The sequence below is a fragment of the Dermacentor silvarum genome, chromosome 2, assembly GCF_013339745.2.
Source record: "Dermacentor silvarum isolate Dsil-2018 chromosome 2, BIME_Dsil_1.4, whole genome shotgun sequence".
Lineage (NCBI taxonomy): Eukaryota > Metazoa > Arthropoda > Arachnida > Ixodida > Ixodidae > Dermacentor > Dermacentor silvarum.
Genome location: NC_051155.1, coordinates 223,297,030 through 223,316,076, shown reverse-complemented (window position 1 = coordinate 223,316,076; position 19,047 = coordinate 223,297,030). Strand labels below are relative to the sequence as shown.

The following is a 19,047-nucleotide window of genomic DNA, read 5'->3' as shown; positions in this document are numbered from 1 at the left end:
ACTTTTTCTTGTTATTATAACTACAAATGTGGTTTATGTGGTGTAGTTAGTGTGCCCTTTTAGTGTGCTGCAGTATAGTCACATTATTTACAAGATGTATGTGTGCATTTGCTTCTGTTAAAATAGTTTTTTAATTCTGATTACCATGAAGTCGCTCGTTGGTGCCCCTTTCGGGTTACTTTTAGGGTTATTTTTAACATACTGTGTGGGGATGCTCGACTGTCACGTGTCCCTCGATGTTTTTCCCACATGGCTCTCGCATCCCCTGTGATCCTGCTTCACCGTGTAGCTGTGTGGGCGATTGGTATACCAATCGCCAGCGGCACACATAATGGTGGAATAGTACAAGAGATCGCACGAGTGTTGCGCGACGTAACGGTGGGGTTACTCAGGCATAAAAAAGAAAGTGGTCTCTTCCTCTTTGGCTTGAGGTCGGCGCCATGTGCGGATGTTTTGCATGCCCGCTGACACTCTTCGCGGGACCAACCTGCGAGAGGCTTCGGAGCGGGCCATTGGGATGGACGAGCTCGATTGTTCGAATGTGTCTCTGCGTGACTACACGCGAATTATTAGGGGTTGGTGTCCGGCTTGGGGTGAATATATTGGCTCGATATCCTGTCACGGTGTGTCAGACTTCCGCGATTTGTTAGCACCCATCAGCATGTTCCTTTGGTTGTGATTCGGCTAGCAGACATTGGTGTATAGAAGGCATAATAAATGCCCTTTTGGTTGTTTCCGCTACTGTGTTGTCATTTCTTTGTCCCCAGAGCACGTTTGAGACCCCACAACTGACACTGCTTACAATATTAAACACAGAACCCAGCTTTGCAGTTATAGTAATACTATATTAAATTAAAATAAACGTGCTTGTGCTGGAATCTATTACTGCCACTGTTAGTGGTTTATAACTATTAAGAATATTGAGGAAACATTTATAGAAATTGCAAGTCAGCCACCCAAAGCAATTAATGCTGTAATGAAGGGCAGCTAGTCTTGTGGAACAGCCTTTAGATAGTTCTACAGACACATCCAGCACTGAAAGAATAGCTACTGCTGTAAAACAAAAATAGGACAAATAGGAGTACTTTTGTCAGTTACAGTTTTTGTCATCTTTTACAGCCCAACGGTTTGGGCCTCGTTATGGGCTGGCAGCCGGAACAGCCTCCCGCTCCACCTCCCCCTCCCGAGGAAAGTGCACCTCCACCTTCATCCAGCTTTGCATCTCGGCGTAGCAAGAAGGCTAGCCGATCCAAGTCCATTCGCCAGCCAGCATCACCGCCTGCACCGACTTCTGATGTTGCACAGCAGCCACAGTTACAAGCTACTAGTGTGGTGGACACCTGTGGAAGCCAGAGCCCCCAGGAGCGAAAGAACCGCATTCGAAACAAGCTTCGGCAGTTTTTTGTTCGAAGGCCAACACTGGAAAGCCTTCAGGAGAAAGGCATCTTTAAGGTTTGTTTAGTGTCTTGAAAGCATGCTCTAATAATATATGCAATACTGCTCTCCTGCTTAAAGGAGTACTGACATGAAAGTTGACTTTTTCATTTCTTTGCATTAAAGGGGCTCTAAAAGCAAATATTAAAGGCGCCCTTAAACCCTTCTTTAGCTAATCATAGAATGGCCTCACTATTAAAGCATGTCGTCCTATGAATCTCATGCCACAAAAATTTGTCAAATCCTTCAACTATAAGCGGCTTTATTACATCGATACCCAGCTTTCTCTCTCTTTTCATCTCTGCTACCACGCTGGAAGCTACGCCGTGGAGAAGCCAGGAGGGCAAAGCCCCGGCCAAAAATTAAGTGTCGTGGCAAGGAAAGGGCTCGTCGTGGCGACCGTGGTAGACTACATAGAACGCCGCTGCCATCTCGGAAGCCGCATGCAGCAGACGCCGCTACGCGCCGTGCAAAAATGAAATAATGATTTTTCTCTCTCAGAGATCGCAGACATATACATTTTAAATTTATTTAACTCAAAATGAGCAATTATCTATTACTGAGTATGTAACATTTTTGCTATGTTTTTTTACTATGTTCAAAAAGTATTTCAGGGCTCCTTTAAGTCAACGTGAACTGCTAAAATACCATTCCAGAAACCTCGAAGTGCTTGTTTCATGCCAAGAAAATACTTAGTTGAGAAAATAGCCAAGAAACCGAACCAAGACAGTATTGGTGGACCGTTCTGGCATCCCACAACATCATGTAGACGTGCCATTCTCTGCTACTTGCAGTTTGTATGAGTTGCGCGAGCCAACAATACTAGCGTAGCACTATGCACTAACGAAAATACTGAAACATGAAATCGCGGGCGGCGCAGAGTCGAGTGAAAACGAAACATTTCAACCGCCCATGTCGTTGTGAAGGGTAACTTCAATGAGTTCTTTTTTCTAAACATGGAATAAAACTGTACAAGTTGCATTTACTTCCACCTTATGCAATGATCTTTTTATTACCAGTGGTTGAGTACTAGGGACAAAATTATGAGTGTCTACATCATCAGGCTATACCTCAATGTCGCAAGGGAGTCTTAAATCGTGTCCTGCAAAATTGTGTCCTGCATTTATCTCAATTCCTCGACTAAAGCTCTGTTCGCAATTATATTGACTCCTTAGACGCTCTTGAGCATTAACCTATCGCTTTAGCTCTACCTAATATTTGCCTTTAGTGCCCTATTAAATGAAGGTCTAAGCACTCTAAGCCTTAAGCAAAACACTGAGGAATGCCACGTATCCTGAATAATTTACAAAAATATATATTTCTCCCAAGCAGTTTCAGTACCCAGAAGGTGCATGAGTCATGACGTCACGATAAAGTGGCTGGCTCCGTTCGTGTTGATCAGTGCGGCTGCCACAAATAAAGGCACAAGCGCATGCAAGCGATTTTCAAGCGACAACGACAAGCGACAGGTTTTGCCATCATGGAGGGTAATCCGTTGCTTTCGCTTGTTGCGTCGCCAGTTTTTTGCCAGCCAGAAAATTTTACTTGTTGCCTGGAAGTCCATAAGGCGACTTGCGCCGGGGACAGCATGATTGCACCACAACATTGAAGCAACCAGCCGGCCCGCTTCAATCTGAATTCGCTCTTGCAACTTACTCTCTGCCGTGACAGCAAAAAATAAATAGTAAAATCTCATGTTGAGGACAAAGTATCGAGGACAAAATTGCTGTATTGTTGATATTATTGAGATCGGTTGTTTGTTTTGGCACTGTTAGGCCTGAGATACCACCAAGAGCTGCTTAAGTATTTTAAAGATAAAAATAAATAATATAATCTCACGCTGAAGACAAAGTATCGAGGACAAAATCGCTGTCTTGTCGATATCATTGAGATCGGTTGCTTGTTTTGACGCTGTTAGGCCTGAGATGCCACGAAGAGCTGCTAAAGTATTTTGAGCTTTGCTCACGAGATGGTGCTAGACATTTCACGCTGGCGACATGGAACGGATTTTCACTGGCGATGACAGCGTGTTAAAGCTGGATTTAATACACCTTGGTTAAAACATTGGCCTTGTGGTACGTTTTCAATTTCTTTAGGGTGCACGATTACATTTATTCATACAACAATATAAATTTGTCGCAACTTTTTTTGTAATGCTGCGTCCATGTGGTTGCTCCATGCCGCGACCTGTCCCGTCGCTCGAATATTGCGTGCATGTGGTTGCCGTTCTTGAGCATTAATCTATCGCTTTAGCTTTGCCTAATATTTGCCTTTAGTGTCCCTTTACATGAAGGTCTAAGCACTCTAAGCCTTTACCTACTTTTTCATGAGGAACACCATAATGTCTAGCCTTACTGCTACATGAAGTCAGCAAATTTTGCTTTGTGCCATGTCGCGATAATGGCAATGATGCCAGGTCCGGCATTTCCAGCCCCATTATTATTATTAAATTTAAATACCTTATGGTGGTGTTCCCTAACCTTCATGCTTGTTAATTGTCATACTTTACATGCAAGAAGTGTGGGGTAGGGTTTTTACAACTTCGAAAATATGTCAGTACTTCTTTAGCTATAAATGCTCTTCACTTATGAGTGGTCGTAGCTATGTAACACTTACTGTTCATCTGCTATGTCCTGATTGTTCACTTGTAAACATTGTGCACTTCTTTTTCTTAACAGGATGAGCCTGTGTTTGGTTGCACACTGGCACACTTGTGTGAGAAGGACCGATCAAACGTGCCTCGGTTTGTCCAGGAATGTATCCTCGAGATCGAGAGGAGAGGTGCGTAGCATTACCACTTGGATTGCATCAGTTTGAGTACCGGGGCTGGTGTCATACAAGCTTTAAAAATGTACCAATGTGTCTCAGTAGCATGGCTGCATGGACGTTGTGTCCACTCATAAAATGAACACCCTACTGCTAATCAATCCTATGATATTATTACTGGACATTTCATCAACTTTGTTGGTGTCAACAGTGGGTGATACCTTGTGTTCAGCAACCACCATGCATCACAAAATAGTTTGCCCACCTTTATGCATTATCTCAAGTGTAATCAGTGGCGGAACGCTAACTGGCTGCTTCTAAATGACCATGCTGTACATGTTGGCACACTGTTGCATGCCATCAGGGCTGTCTAAAATTCTTGCTGCTTACACCAGCCACTTGCACCTCAATCTCCTTACTTGTGCACACATACAGTCGATGTCAAAAGTTTACAGGCCATGTGATCTGAGAAAACATTAGAATTTCCAAGCAGTTTGTGATACCTAGTAAAACTGTATATTAACGGTGTGTGCCCTTGCAAAAATTCTAATTCAAAAACTAATAGCCTATTAGGTTATTCACACTAATACATTCTATTAGGTCTATTAGTGTATTAGCCTAATAGATATTGGTGTCTTAGTCTAATAGGCCTATTGGTCTAATAGGTCTATTAGTCTAATAGGTCTATATTAGTCTAATAGGTCTATTAGTCTAATAGGCTTATTAGTGTTAGTCTAATAGGTCTATTGGTGTGAAAGAAAATGGTGCAATGCACTAGATACAGAACGAAAAACAGGTAAAATTGCTAAAATTGTTAGAAGCATTTATTAGCACAGCATGTATTTTTACAGATTCCTCTTTCGAGATCGTCAGGTCAGCAATCTTGATTGAAGGCTTTTCGTTGACTTTGACCAAAGGATGTCTTTTTGGGATAGTGGTTAAAAGAACCTGGGCACAAAAATACACACATGAAGAAACAGTTAAAAGCAGAGGTGCTAGTTCTACCACTAAACGTTTAAGCTGGCAATATTTGCTTCCAAATTAGAACAATGTGGCTCCGCAATTACCAAACTAATTTTAGGACAATGTAATATATGCTAGCTCAAACGTTTATCATAATAAAAAATGACGCCACGTACTGGCATGACAGGACAATTATAAAGCACACAAAATCAGCATAAGATGTGTGTTTCATCGAAACTGTAGGCAGATATAAGGAACTCTAGACAGAAATCTTGCACAGCGTTGTCGGAAACAGGCATGTCATTGCTGCAACTGCACACAGCAATCAGCCTGACGGCATTGTACAGGAGTACTTACGTCCATCGTCAGGGTAAAAAAAAAAAAGAGGAAGAAAACACTTCATACTGTACTATAGAAGCATAAACAATAAGTATAATAACCTCGAAATGGTAAATCGGCGCCGGGGAAAACGCTGCACATCGATGCACGCTGATAGATCCACAAAGCCGCGAAGGACAAGGGTAAAACATTTGCCTTGCGTTGTTTTGAAGTCACAACAGCAGCTATAGATAAATCTATCCAAATATACTACTGTACGAATGAGATTGCGCAGGCGCTAACACTACAGGTAAAAAAAACATTGTTCATTCACTAACACGCACACCTCGCATGACGCCTCGCCTTGATATGGCAGCCGCCACTGCACACGGGCTGTGCGCAACTACGGCTGACTATGGTCGCAGTTTTATGTCCTTCCCACCTTCCCACCTGCCTTGTTCTCTTCTCTGCAATACTGCTCTTTGATGTCAATAAATATTGCAGCCTTCTATATGCGGTATCAAGTTAGCAATTTAGGTTACAAGTTTACCATTTACTTTATGTGCACGTCAACAGAAAATATGACACTGACAAAACTTCAGCGGCAAACAAATACGGTTGGTGCTATTGCATCGTCGTTCGTAAGCTGATTGGGCACCTTACAGCTGGTTGGTAGTTTTTTTTTTTCATGGGGTATTATTTGCTGTGCTGTAAACACTAACTTTTCCTCAACGACTCATCGTGACGAGGCTCACTGAAGCAAAATTGGCAAGACCATGTAGCATTTCGTTTTTGTGTTTGTCGCTGAGAGATGGCCAGTTTCACTAGCTTAGTGCGCTGAAACTAATGCAAACGTGCGAACGCAGTCTACTGCACACTTGTACAGCAGAATTTTTAATAATTCAGTGATTAATTAGAAACACCTCTTCCTTCAAGCAAGCGATCCGCTAGTCTAGTTTTTTCATCAAGTTTCACCAGCAAACAAGAACTTCTGAATCCAGCAATGCATGTTATATCAGACCAGCAACATTCTGTATAAGGCCAATAGGACCTATTAGTCTAATAGAGAAACTAGTAGACACGCAACACTGTTTGTATAAGACTAATAAGTCTAATACACAGGGCCTCATGGTCTTATAGGTAAATCAGTACGACTAATAGAACTTTCTATTTTTCTAATACAAAACTGTATTCGACTAATACAAACTTCTATTCGAATTTTTGCTAGGGTGAATACTCGAAAACTATCGCCGAATCAGATCGAATAATGAACGTTCAAATAATTCGATTGACAAATCAAATATCTGTTTGATTTTTTAAAGTATTCAGTATATTCGGTATAGAAAACCGCGCAGTGCCACATGTCACGTGTGTCGCAGAGCTCTCGTGCTCGATGCCGTGCCTTACTTCGTTGTTTTCAACGCATGCGGAGCACTGAGCATGCCGCGGATGAGACGCTCCGGCTAACGCGTTTGCGAACTTTGTCTCTGCAAGCACATGCCCTACTGCATGTGATCCTCAGCGTCGGCCTGATGCGAGTATTGCACACAAAGTGCCCTAATGCCGCAATTCACATAACGGTGCCACATCAGCCGGGGCCGCCTTTGTCAGTTACATGCTAGGTTCGTCCAGACGACAGGTTCAATCGAGACAATAACGCGGTGCGGACAGAGGGCACTGACTAGGCCGTTAGGCCTAATCGTCCCTGCTTCATCGCACGTCAGCAACTAAAATTATGGTTTGGGGGCAAATCGATACAGATCTATTCGCAGCAGCCGTGCAATGCTCGGAAAGCGGACAAACTGCCTCACAAAAGAAAGCAAGTCTATGGTAGGCAATACATGATGTTCACTGCCATCATCATTGCGACGCACCGTATGGTGGCCTCTCGTTCTCAATGCCATTAGTCGACACGACAGTGGTCTCTTTTGAAGCTTCGAGCTACCTGTCACAAAACTAGCTTTTGATTTAAACGGCACGTGCAAAAGTGACACGGGACCATAGAGGGAAGAGGGTGAATTAGCCGTGGCCCTTCGGGTTTCAGAAGTTTTGACAGGTGGCAAATTTTGGAGGAAGACTGTAAAGCAAAACGTTCTATGCAATAAAAGATTACCACAAAACGCAGGTAACTGAGAACCTCATTGGTATTCAGTACATCAAAATGCGACTAATTTTTTACCGTCAAAGGGGATATAACACTTGGTTCTATTTGACATTCTATTGATGGAAATAACATTTTCAGCCTTCACTTACTAGAGCTCAGCTGTAGTCAGTGCTGGCGTACTAATTTGGAGCTCCCTTTTTGAGTAGACTGTATATCTTGATTTCTATGTACCTAAGTTACTGATATCTTTCTACACTGTTATGTAATGCTATGAGAGTCCAGAGTATGCGCAGCACCCTGTTTCTTGCCCATGGTTTGCAAGCATTAAACTTTGTGATAAATTTTCTGATATTCAATATTCGATTTGATATTTGGACTTTTTTTTCTTGATTTGATTCGGCATTCCATTTGAAATTTACTATTTGGTATTTGGTATTGGCATACCCCTACTGTATATTGCATATGCTGGCACTGACTGGAAATCTGAATACTAAGCTATATGGCCAGACTGCGCAAGTATTCAGCTTTTTCTTCAAATCCCATGGTCTGTAAAACTTTTGGCACGAACTTTACATTCTCTGGCATTCTGCTGCTTATTGTGAGATCCCAACCACAGCGAGTGCTTTAAAGTAAGGGGAGGGTGCAAAAACGTCAACATGCGTAGGTCTAAGTGCACAATGAGAACTCTGGGCCGTCCTATTACACAGGGGTGGGTGCTTCCTTATGACGCCCTTCATAGACAAATTGTGGCTTTTTTAGGGCGTAAAATCACATCAATTTCATGCGTATCATTGTGTCCACATACAGTCAAACCCATTTATAATGAACTCAGTAGTTCCACAATAAGTGATCGTGGTATCAGTAGTTCGTTACATGTGAACTCACCCTTCAAAACGCAAAAAAAAATTAATTACACTAAAGCTGGCATCTGCACTTATGATTCGACACTACCTGGGTTCACAAATTGGATTTTCAGTATATTTATGCGCCCGGCACTTTCCTGTGTCTATCTGCAAGTTCCCGTTAAAAATGTAATCTAAATAACGAAATGCGTCGTTGTAGCTCTTTCAAAATGGCGCCAGGCCAGTTCCAATCACCTGTCATTTCGAAACTACAAGGGCAGCCGCTGCCCTTTTTTCGAGTGCTTGTAATATACTTTACTATCAGCGGGATACGAGTGGATTCTGCACACTAGCGAAGCGGTTCTAGTTGGCTGGAAGCGGAAACTACTGCGGCATGCTGGTATTTTGTAAAGGTCTTGCCGTTACAGCTGCAGCATCAGCCATGTGCGCACCAGGAGCCGCAAGGTACGTTTTCTATGTCAGTTTGACTGGAAAAGTATGAAGTTCGAAAGGTAGAGTGCCATTGCGAGCCGTTATCGGCAACAACGTAAACGAAGCGCTGATGAACTGTGGTCTCCCAATAACGGCGATTAGTAACACACATAACCACCATCTCTTTGCAACTTTGCATGGCAGTGGCTCGTTGTGCCGCATTCATGCCGACTCGTGCCGCGTGAATATCGACAGCAACAATAAGATAGCAACTCTCTCCAAAATGGCCCAAATTGTCCAAATAGGCTTAGTGCACCCGGTGCCGCACGAAGAACTGCAAAAACGAGGGTGCTGCCGTCGTGGCTTCTGAGATTGCACATGACTGCACACGCACCAGTGCTCTCTCAGATGCCACCGCTGCATTAAGCATTAAATTTTGTGCAAATTTTTCTTATGTTCAATGTTTGATTTCTAATTTGGCCTTTTTTTTTTTTTCTTGATTCAGTATTTGAATAAAAATCTAGTATTCGTTATTCTCACGCCCCTACGATATATACCAATCCATCAGTTAGTGCTATGCTGCCACAGTATATTTCACTATCTCTTAGTCTTCCTGCAAGAACAAACATGGCATGTTTGTGAACTAAGTGTCTTCTTTATTCCAGACATGACGGCTGATGGTCTTTATCGTGCCAGTGGCAACCTCTCTCAAGTGCAGAAGGTCCGGTGCCATGTCAATCAAGGTAGGATTTCATGGCCTTTTACACTTTTGTTTTCTGCATATCACTTTTGTGCGTGCAAGGCCACAGATTAGAAAAATAAAATTTGTTCCTTACCTGTACGGCCTCTGTGCATTTCAGCATCATTCGGGGTAAAATTCATAGGCCCTTAATATTATTTGTTTTTTTAGCATTATCACTTTATATACATGTGCACTCAAAATCATTTGTTCTCAAAAGTAATGACTCACCGTGGTAGCTTAGTGTCAATGGCGTTGCACTGCTAAGCTCGCGGTGGCAGGTTAAGTATCGGCTGCATCAGCCACATTTCGATGGGGGCCAAATGCAAAAATGCTAGTTAGATCTAGGCGCACATTAAAGAACCCTGCTCGAATGACAATGCAATTGTTTTAGTCATCGCAAGGTGCAGGTGTTGAAAGTACAGCAAGCTAGATGTTCACCTCAATGACAGAGTAGGGAACAGAGGTGTATGCACATGGGAAGACAAATGTCTAAAGAATTCTAAGTAGCATAAACTGGACAATCATAATTTGTAGACCATATAGATACTCACAACTTCTTTATGTTCAAGTCAAAAAGGAAAGAAATAAGCGTTCCATACAAGCATGCACATGAGTTAACGACACTCTCGTATCAAGTACATATGTTCCTAAGACACATCTGCTTAAAAATTACTTTAAATGGAGAAGAGACAACTATTGTATCATTTGCATCAATTATATGTCTTGTTCTCTCTTCACTGCCAAATTCAACGTCATCAATGAAATCAAGACGTCTAAGAAAATACAGCTACTATTAGTAGCCATTTTATGACTGGCTTACACCACCCTGTAGTGTCAATGATGGTGGGAATTTAAAAGCTGTTGGAGACAGGCAGGACAAACTGCATTTTTAGAAAAGCTGTTGTTTCCCTACTGTACATAGAGGTGTAGTATTTGGCTTTGGTGTTCATGGCAGTGTGGTTTGGTGACTTTGCAGTGATGTGCTGTGCACTGCAAATGGACATGAGTGTACATAGTTGCAGTGCGGTCACTGATCACATGATGCCAGAGCAGGTAATTATGGCTATGTTTTGTTACCTGCAGATGATTACAGCATCCTAGCACAAGAAGAAGACATCCATGTGCTGACAGGAGCACTCAAGATGTTCTTCCGGCACATGAAAGAGCCTCTTTTCCCCTACAATCTGTTCCTCAAGTTCCTCAAGGCAATTGGTGCGTCTGATGTTTTTCATGATGTCACACACACACACACAAAAATAGTGCATTTGCCTGTAATATAATAACTGTCAGTTTGATTTGCACCAGTTCTCTTTTGGCTATTCCATCCATGAATCAGAAAGAATGGCTTATATAGGGACCGAGGTTAGGCCCACTACAACAATGTGTGAGTCGGCAAGCAAAAGACCTGAGAATCATTTAGACCGATGGCAGGAGCAGAAGGAAGCTCTTTTTTTATTCTTCTTTTAACCTCCCAGCTTGCAGCACGAGGCACGAGACACACGTGCCGGAGTGAGCCATATGTTGTTACGTGTAACTGATGCCCAAGGCTATTTACACTTTATTTACAGGGAGGATAACGGAGGCCAAAATGGCGACGCTATCTCAAGCGGGAACCCGTCGTCTTCCTTCTCCTCAGTCTAGCCACACTGAAGAGCCACACTGTGATGATACGGAACAGCCGGCGCCACAGTGTGGCTACACTGTGGAGAAGGAAGACGACGGGTTCCCGCTTGAGATAGCGTCGCCATTTTGGCCTCCGTTATCTTCCCTGTAAATAAAGTGTAAATAGCCTTGGGCATCAGTTACACGTAGCAATATAAAAGGCGGCCGAGGAAAGTGACGGTGGCTGCTAGAGCTTAGATTAGAAAACAATACTGTAGTTACGCATTCACTGCATCCAAACGAAGTATAATGCAGTTGAGCCCACATATTACGGCCCCACTTAAGACGAACTTTCGCTTAAAACGAACGAAACCCATGCGACCGTCAAAATATCTATTATTTCAATGGCACAAAATCGCACGTACAGCGAACGTTTTTGAGCCCTGCCAATCGGTTACAGCGAACGGACGGTGTAAACCCGGTGCCGCAATGCGAGATATAATGACGGCTTCTGACCCCTTTGCACATGCAGACTGTTTTCCCAAGCCTCCTCGCAGGCGAACAGGGTGAACTACCCGTTTCGCGCCCCTCTCAAGCGAGCTACCCTCTCCCCACATCCACGCGCCCTCTCCCAGCCGCCAAGCGCTGTCTCTGCTCCGCCCGTGCAACTGCGCGCGCGCGCCGGGCAGCAAGGCTTCGGGGGGGGGGGGGGGGGGAGGCTGCGTAGGTTTCGGAACTATGTGTCTTTGCATTACAGGCACACTGCTAAGGCGTGGATGATGCGCGATTTATTCACAGAGTGGCTGGGGGCGAGTTCCACTGCAACATGCAGAGGCAAGGCAGGCGCATGCTGCTCGTGCTCAACTGCTCAGCGCACCACGTTCTAACTTCTCTGATAACAGTGACTCGACTTTTCCTGTCGCCCAATACAACTTCGAAAGTGCAGCGGCTTGATTTAGGCATAATACATGCCTTTCAGGCATCGTATAGGTGCCGCATTGTGGAGCGCTTGCTCATCGCTGTTGACCGCCCGGCCGCCAACTTGCCGCTTCTAGTTTCACTCTATTCGGCCGTTGAGATGGTGAAGGCAGCCTGGGCGAAGGTGACTGCTGCTTGCGTGCGGAACTCTTTCCGCAAGGCCGGCTTCGTCGACGTAGTATCTGATGGCGAGCCTGACGCTTCCGAAGAGGATCAGTCCGGCAGCGATTTGTGGCAGCGCGTCGTTGACTCCGACCTGGGGGGCCATGACATTGGCTGAGATGATTTTATTCCTGCTGATAAAAACACTGACATTGCGGAACCATGCACGGACGAGGCATCGTTCGTGAAGTGCGGGCCGAGAGCGACGCAGAGGAATCGGATTACGATGAAAGTTCAGAGCCAGCACTCATAAGCGCGCCTGTAGCAATTGGCTACATAGAGGGTCTCAGGTAACTTGTCTACGCCAAGGGCCTCGGCGAAGAGCACGCTTCCGCTTTAAATATTTTAAGCTAGAGATCACCCTCATCGGATGTGCACTGCAGAAACAGACGAGCATCATGGACTTTTTTGCAAAAAAAGAATGTGTAGCACATTATTTTTTTTTTAGCTGTGGTCCACTTGCTACGAACTTCGGAATATAACGAACAGACGCCACATGACGCTCAGGTTCGTTATAAGCGGGCTCGACTGTATAGTTTTGCATTTCTAAAAAGCCTGCCGATTTTACAGCTGTTGCTCTACCACACGACTAAAGTTGGACTGTGCTGGCTTTACTGAGCTTCATGTATTAGTAGGCAGAGTTGTACTCATTTTTGTAAGGGGCCTTGCTTTCATTTTGCGCTGCTTGTTTCAGTTGAAGGCATTTTTTGTCACTGCAGGTCAGCCCACAAGAACGACTAAGATGGCCATGTTTCGAGATCTCCTGTCTGAGCTGCCACGACCAAACTATGACACACTCAAGTACCTGCTTAGGCATCTCCTGAGGTAAGGGAGATACAGTTAAACCTGGATATAACGAAATTGACAAATTCCCGCAAAACTTCGCCATAAGGAGGATTTCGTTATATGCAGGTTCGGCACAAAAATTCGAAAAGGAAACGCTTACCTAAGTAAGCAAAAGTGTAACAGACGGCAAAGCTCACCCAAAACATTTATTTCGTGGTAAAAAACTGAGTGATTTCGCTTTGTTGTTTGTTCATGATGGACGGCAGCACTGACCGTTCGTACAACATCAATGAACACAATGCTGCTCCGTCATCGTCCAGCACCTCCGCGAAGAAGGAGCTGGACTCATCCTTGGAAGGTCACACCAGGTACTGGATGCGTGGACGCGTGCCGTTTCGCACAAGCACGAGGCGGCGGAAATGAAGAGCGAGCGACACGATGGCGTCGTATAGTGTCACCTAGTGCCAGCTTAGTGAAGTGAAGCGCAGACACTTGTGCAGTAACCAAAGAGTGGTGCTGCCAGCGAGTTAAAAAAAAAAGAAAAAACATTTTTTTTTTTTTCTTCGGCAACATCAACTGGAAGAGGAGAGTGCCGGCTTGGCGGGCTAGGCCAGCTGCAGCAAGTGGCGGGATCAGGTTTGAATGAAGTGAGGGGGAAAGGTCACGCCCGCGGCGGCAAGATCGCTGGGTCGAGGGATGCAGGCCCGCCTCGCACTCGCTCTCGCCTCGCAGTTGCAGTGAATTTGGGCGCGCCAAGCGCGAAGCCGCCGCTTCGCATTCTGTCGCGGCGGAGAAGGTGCTTCCGGTTGCTGCTCGCGCAAAAATGACAAAATTTGGGGTGAAATCTCTAGGCTGTCGGTGGGGAAAATTCGTTATTTCGAGGGGGTCTCCCGCTGCGTTACGTAGAGGTCTCAAATACACTGTGCTTCTATGGAGTAATGGCGGGGAATAGAAAAACTTCATTATATCCAGGAATTCATTATATAGAGGTTCGTTATAAGCAGGTTTAACTGTAGATCTGTTCTGGGTTTCGGAGTCAACCAGGTCTATTTGCTGTTGATCATATTCAAAGGGACAATTTGCTTGCTCTGTGGTATTAGAGGGGACTATGCTCATTTTATCAGCATACTAACTGCACAGCCTCTCATTGAGCGAGATATGCTCTTTTGTGTATTGTGTCGAGGAGATTACTGTACTGCTCTGAAAATGCATCCTAATCGATGTTCTCTTTGGGATAGATAGACACTCAATGGCACATAGGCTGTTCCAATTTTTAGACAGCACTGGTTTCATATGCCAATGATAGCGTTGTCTGCTGCAGTTATTTTAGGCCAAGGCACCTGTCGGGAACATTCTGCTGGGACAGATTTGCCTGTGCCTTTAAAACAACCAGCACCAATACCACCAACACTAGACAGTTTTAGTTTAAAATCAGCGTAATAGCGGGGTTAAGGGAAATAGCCTGACCGTTCCGCAAACAAACTTTGCAGAAAGAGACGTTTAGTATAGCGTGATGGCATAGTTTACGTGCAGACGTTATTCCATTATGCCTTGAATTTCGCGTACTATCTCTGTGTGCGTCCGGAAAGTGTGAGAGGCATCACAGTGGGAGCCAGGAGCCTGCTGTATTTGTACTCGAGCGCTCCTGGCTTCCAGCGATCACGAAAACTCTTCAAGGTTATCCATAATACTCTGTTGTCGAAGCGGCCTGAGACTTATCAAAAGCCATTTACACAGTCATTTGCTACGAAGGAAGTGAATTTTACAAAAGCCACGCCAAATTGAGTTTGAAGCAGGTGGCCGGGACCGCCGCCATGTTTTATGGAAACTATGTAAACCATGCAAAGACGGTAACATTAAATCTGAGTAATAGCGTGTGTATGGTAAACGGTTTGGGTCGTTTAGCATTCCACGTGTGCGCATTTCGATCCTGCTATTCCGCTAAGCCCACTAAACTGAAAGTGTCTACTATGCAGATTAGTGCACAATGATTGGTTAAGCCAGCAGTAATGCATGTGAACAGACAAGCCTGCGGTTAGCAAGCATATGGCCATTCAGCATTATTTTCATGTCTCTGTGCTTCCACCTTAACCGACAGGGCAGGCAATAGCAATATGTAATAACAATAATAACTTCTTGAAGTAAGCCGCTATTAAGGTCTCTCCAGTCATACATACAAATAAAGTCTGTTTTACCTTTCTTGAACTTTCAATTGAATGTCCTGCACAGGCCTTGCCTATTGAACAGTCGACTCTTTTTAAGACAAAGTCTCGTAAATCAGTTCCCTGGTAAGCATAACTCAAGAAACCATTTTTTAGTTCTGTTTGCGTACAGTGTACTTCTGTTAGTACAGGCATATATCCAAGGTCCCTCCATGCTCTTCTTACTGGGAGTCTACTGCACATTTTATAACTGCAAATGTAATGAATCATTGTTAGTTATAATTAGTTTTTTCTTCTCCTGTTTCTTAATCTGGGACATTGACATGATGGCGCAGGGTGACAGAGCACAGCGACAAAAACCGCATGCACATCCAAAACCTGGCCATCGTGTTTGGGCCAACACTGCTGTCGTCAGGCGAGGAGCCCCGAAACCTGGCTTTAGACATGATGCAACAGAACCAGGTCATCGAGTTCCTCCTGCTCGAGTTCAACTTCCTGTTTCCTTGAACACTGTTCTTCTTCTTCATACTCCCAAAGAGCAGGGAAATCTACCCCTGCAGTTTTCAGTTCCTACCGCTACTACTGCTGTGGCACTGCTGCACTGTGGTCGTGACACGCGGAGCACCCACTAAAGTTGTCCAGAATTCCGCTTGCACCATGCAAGCAGAAGAAGAGTGTTGTGCCCTTGTTAACCCCCCCCCCTCGGGTAATTCCTAGCCATTCCTTCCACGTGGATGGCATCTCCTGCCGCATGACAACAGAACAGTTGCATGCTTATTCGGGACGTCGACCTGCTAAAATACATCTCGGAGAAGTTGCAGACACTGTGCTCATGCTGTGCCCTATAAATGGTGACATTGCTTCGTGCCTGCCACTAGGTGCCATGGTTCCGAGTAATTGCTGCAAGACTGTGCTTTGGTCGCTCCGGATGCATGCCCATCATCCATCAGCCGTTACGGCCATGGTGCCGTCATCATGGTTGGCCTCACCATCAAGAGACACCATGTTTTCGAGACTGGTTTAGCTGATAGCCGTGTTTGAAATATTTTGAGGCCAGAGGTTGAACTCTCTGGGCCTGCTTTTAAGCTAGAATAGATTAATGTTATCATTCCAAGTGCCCAAACTCATCTGTAGTGGATCACTGAAAGTATCTGTTCTCCTTTAATTATTATTACTATTATTTTTTCTTTTTGCCTTGATGTAGCCGTAGCAGTGCTCGAATGGAAGTGGCAGCTCTTGCTGCTCAGCTTGAACAGAATTCATGGTTCTGCAAACATCGTCAGAATACTAAAGTGGATTTTCCCTCATGAATAATTCACTGCCCTTGTGAAAGGAAGCCAGGGGAAAGCAAGCCGACAGATGGGGCTAGTGTGCCTAGAAAAACTTTTAATATGCAAGGTAAAGACATCTATTCTATAGAAGCCCATATTAGGTCTTCAACAAAGAAGTTGTGTGCAATTCCACAATGTTTATGTCCTAATAATATGAGAAGTATATCAGCTGACATGCAGAGTTGTGTTGAGCCAGCCATTGCATTAGCAACTGCAGTTACTGTGTACTGAAACTCTTGTTCATTTTTCTAGGAAGGCTAGTGGGCTCCTCGTTTTAGCTGAAGATAATGCGCCAACTGTGGCGAGCATCTTGTTTGTTGCACTCGAGCGCAATCAGCTGGAAGGTTGTTTCTATCTATATCTTTGACTGCAAAATGCGTCTTGTACCTGTGGTTTTTGAGCAGCAGTGGGCAAATTAGGCCGTTATAGTCAGCTGAGTGTTTAAAAATGACAACCTGACCGGAAGTCAGAGTTTCTGTTGCACCTTCCCGCACACCTTTGCCTTCTTGCTCCATTGTTGAGAGCTGGCTGGTTTTCTCGGTGAAATTTCAGACAGAGCTGCACAAAACAAAGTGTACAAAGGTTGGTAAATGTGCCAGAAAGTTGTGTTGGCAGTGTGGTGGCAATAACCTTAAGCAAGTCATGATACACTGTACAAAACGGAGTACTCTCTCTTTTTCTTAGATATTTTGTTTGTTAGAGGTGCAAATGTCACGTGCCCATATTGCAGTCCTTGTAATTTATTGTTCTTCAGTTGAACGCAGGAGTACCATGAATATTGCAAGATGCTGGTCAGCGTGAAACCAGTTGCATTGTCTCTTTTAGTTCTCTTCCGCGAAGGAGGCTGTTCTGTGTAAATGCGCGACACCACAATCAACAATTTTGGGGGTACTTTTGAGCATCCAGTAAAAAGAGATCTGGCACGTTTGTTAGGTGTTTGTAGTTTAGTTTGATACTTGTTGCTTTAAGAGAATGTTGGGAATTGTGTGTAACATCATGGTTCATGAGGCATGCAAATGTGGTTGCTAATTCTGTGATATTTTATGACAGTATTACAGCCCGTTGAAAAGGTATAGCAGTGCTGCCTCTTTTTGTGTGTGTACAATTTTGACTTAAAAAAAGGCATGCCATTGCTTGTGAATAAAGGAGCACGTATCAGGTTTATTTATTTACATTCCTCACGGTATGCTCTGTGCCTTAAGATAAAATCAATGATATGCAGTTTTTGAAGGTGTTTCAGGTTTGCCATTGTGTTGTTGAATTTAGAGAGCATTATAAATTAATAGCAAATAAAGTTGATTTTTGAGTCACACACGAAGGTTCTGTTTTCATTTGTTATTATCCCTGTCACACTGTGCTTTAGATGACGCTTGAAACCAACAGTGAAATCCAGAAGCTCCATTGGCCCTGTTGAGTGAGCTTTGTGACAGATACACCGAAACTCGCACAACTGTAAATAGAGTTTTACAACAACTGTTAACTTCAATGGTCATTGAAAGTGTTTGTATACGTGGTACACCAACATAAAAACCAGGTACAAGGAGCCTCCTGATGTCCTGAAGCCCCTTGTACATTATATTGCACACTAGTACTTTCAATCCTCCTCAAAATTAACTAGGAAGTGATTACATAACATATTCATCCCTGATACAATGTCAGATGCATGCTGAACTGCTTGAAAGTGGTTATATCATGTTCCTGCCCACAGCTTTCGAGAAAATTGATAAGTTTGATACAAGCTGTAGTGTATTCACAGATGACAAAAAGTAACCGTTAAGTACATTTCAAGTACTGCGAGGTGACGTGCAAATCTGGGATGCAGTGCCAGCATGGCGACCCACCGTGTGATGTCTCGCCTTCATCTCTGTGTTGATGCAAAAGAAAGCAGTTAATTTTTACCATATGAAACATGAGAGACAGTTACATGTCCATGCACATGGAGATGGTGCTTCTGACTTTTAACAGTGACAAACAAAAAATTGGTTTTTGATGTTAGTAACATACCAGCCAGACTTAAAACTGCAATTATGTCTTGAAGCTGTCTTCAGGTCTTGGGAGTATATAAAATGCATTTGCAAGGGTTAAGAATCAAGCTGCTGGGTCTCCTTTGACTTTTTTCTCCAAGGACACTTTGCCTGTCATGCAACAGCTGATGTGCTGCTATTCGTTACCCAGTGGCTATATTCCCAGTCAATCAGTTTCAGGGATACTTCTACTTTCATATGACATAGCAATGGCATTCAATGCAATGCCTCATCAATTGGAGCAATGAGCATGCATAGACATGGTTACAGCAGGGTTCATACACCTTTAAATCTTTGAATTTGGAAAAAGAGATTCAAGGGCCCTTTTAACTCTTTGAAAATAAATGAGCTCCTTGATTTCCTTGAAAGCTGAGTTTGAGGGTTATTTCTGAAGATACACA

General features: G+C 43.9%; 1 protein-coding gene across 3 annotated transcripts in view; it reads left to right on the top strand.

Moving 5' to 3' along the window:
* The window catches only part of LOC119442725 (rho GTPase-activating protein 15-like), a 37,238-nt gene extending 19,312 nt beyond the window's left edge, over positions 1-17,926 (top strand). For all 3 annotated transcript variants that reach the window (XM_037707708.2, XM_049662342.1, XM_037707711.2), the window contains 6 exons: positions 1,120-1,452; positions 4,113-4,215; positions 9,525-9,602; positions 10,685-10,813; positions 13,063-13,168; positions 15,627-17,926. In XM_037707708.2, coding sequence (XP_037563636.1) covers positions 1,120-1,452; positions 4,113-4,215; positions 9,525-9,602; positions 10,685-10,813; positions 13,063-13,168; positions 15,627-15,798 — 921 coding nt within the window. In that variant the 3' untranslated portion in view covers positions 15,799-17,926. The remainder of the gene's footprint in view (positions 1-1,119; positions 1,453-4,112; positions 4,216-9,524; positions 9,603-10,684; positions 10,814-13,062; positions 13,169-15,626) is intronic.
* The last annotated feature ends 1,121 nt before the right edge of the window (positions 17,927-19,047 follow it).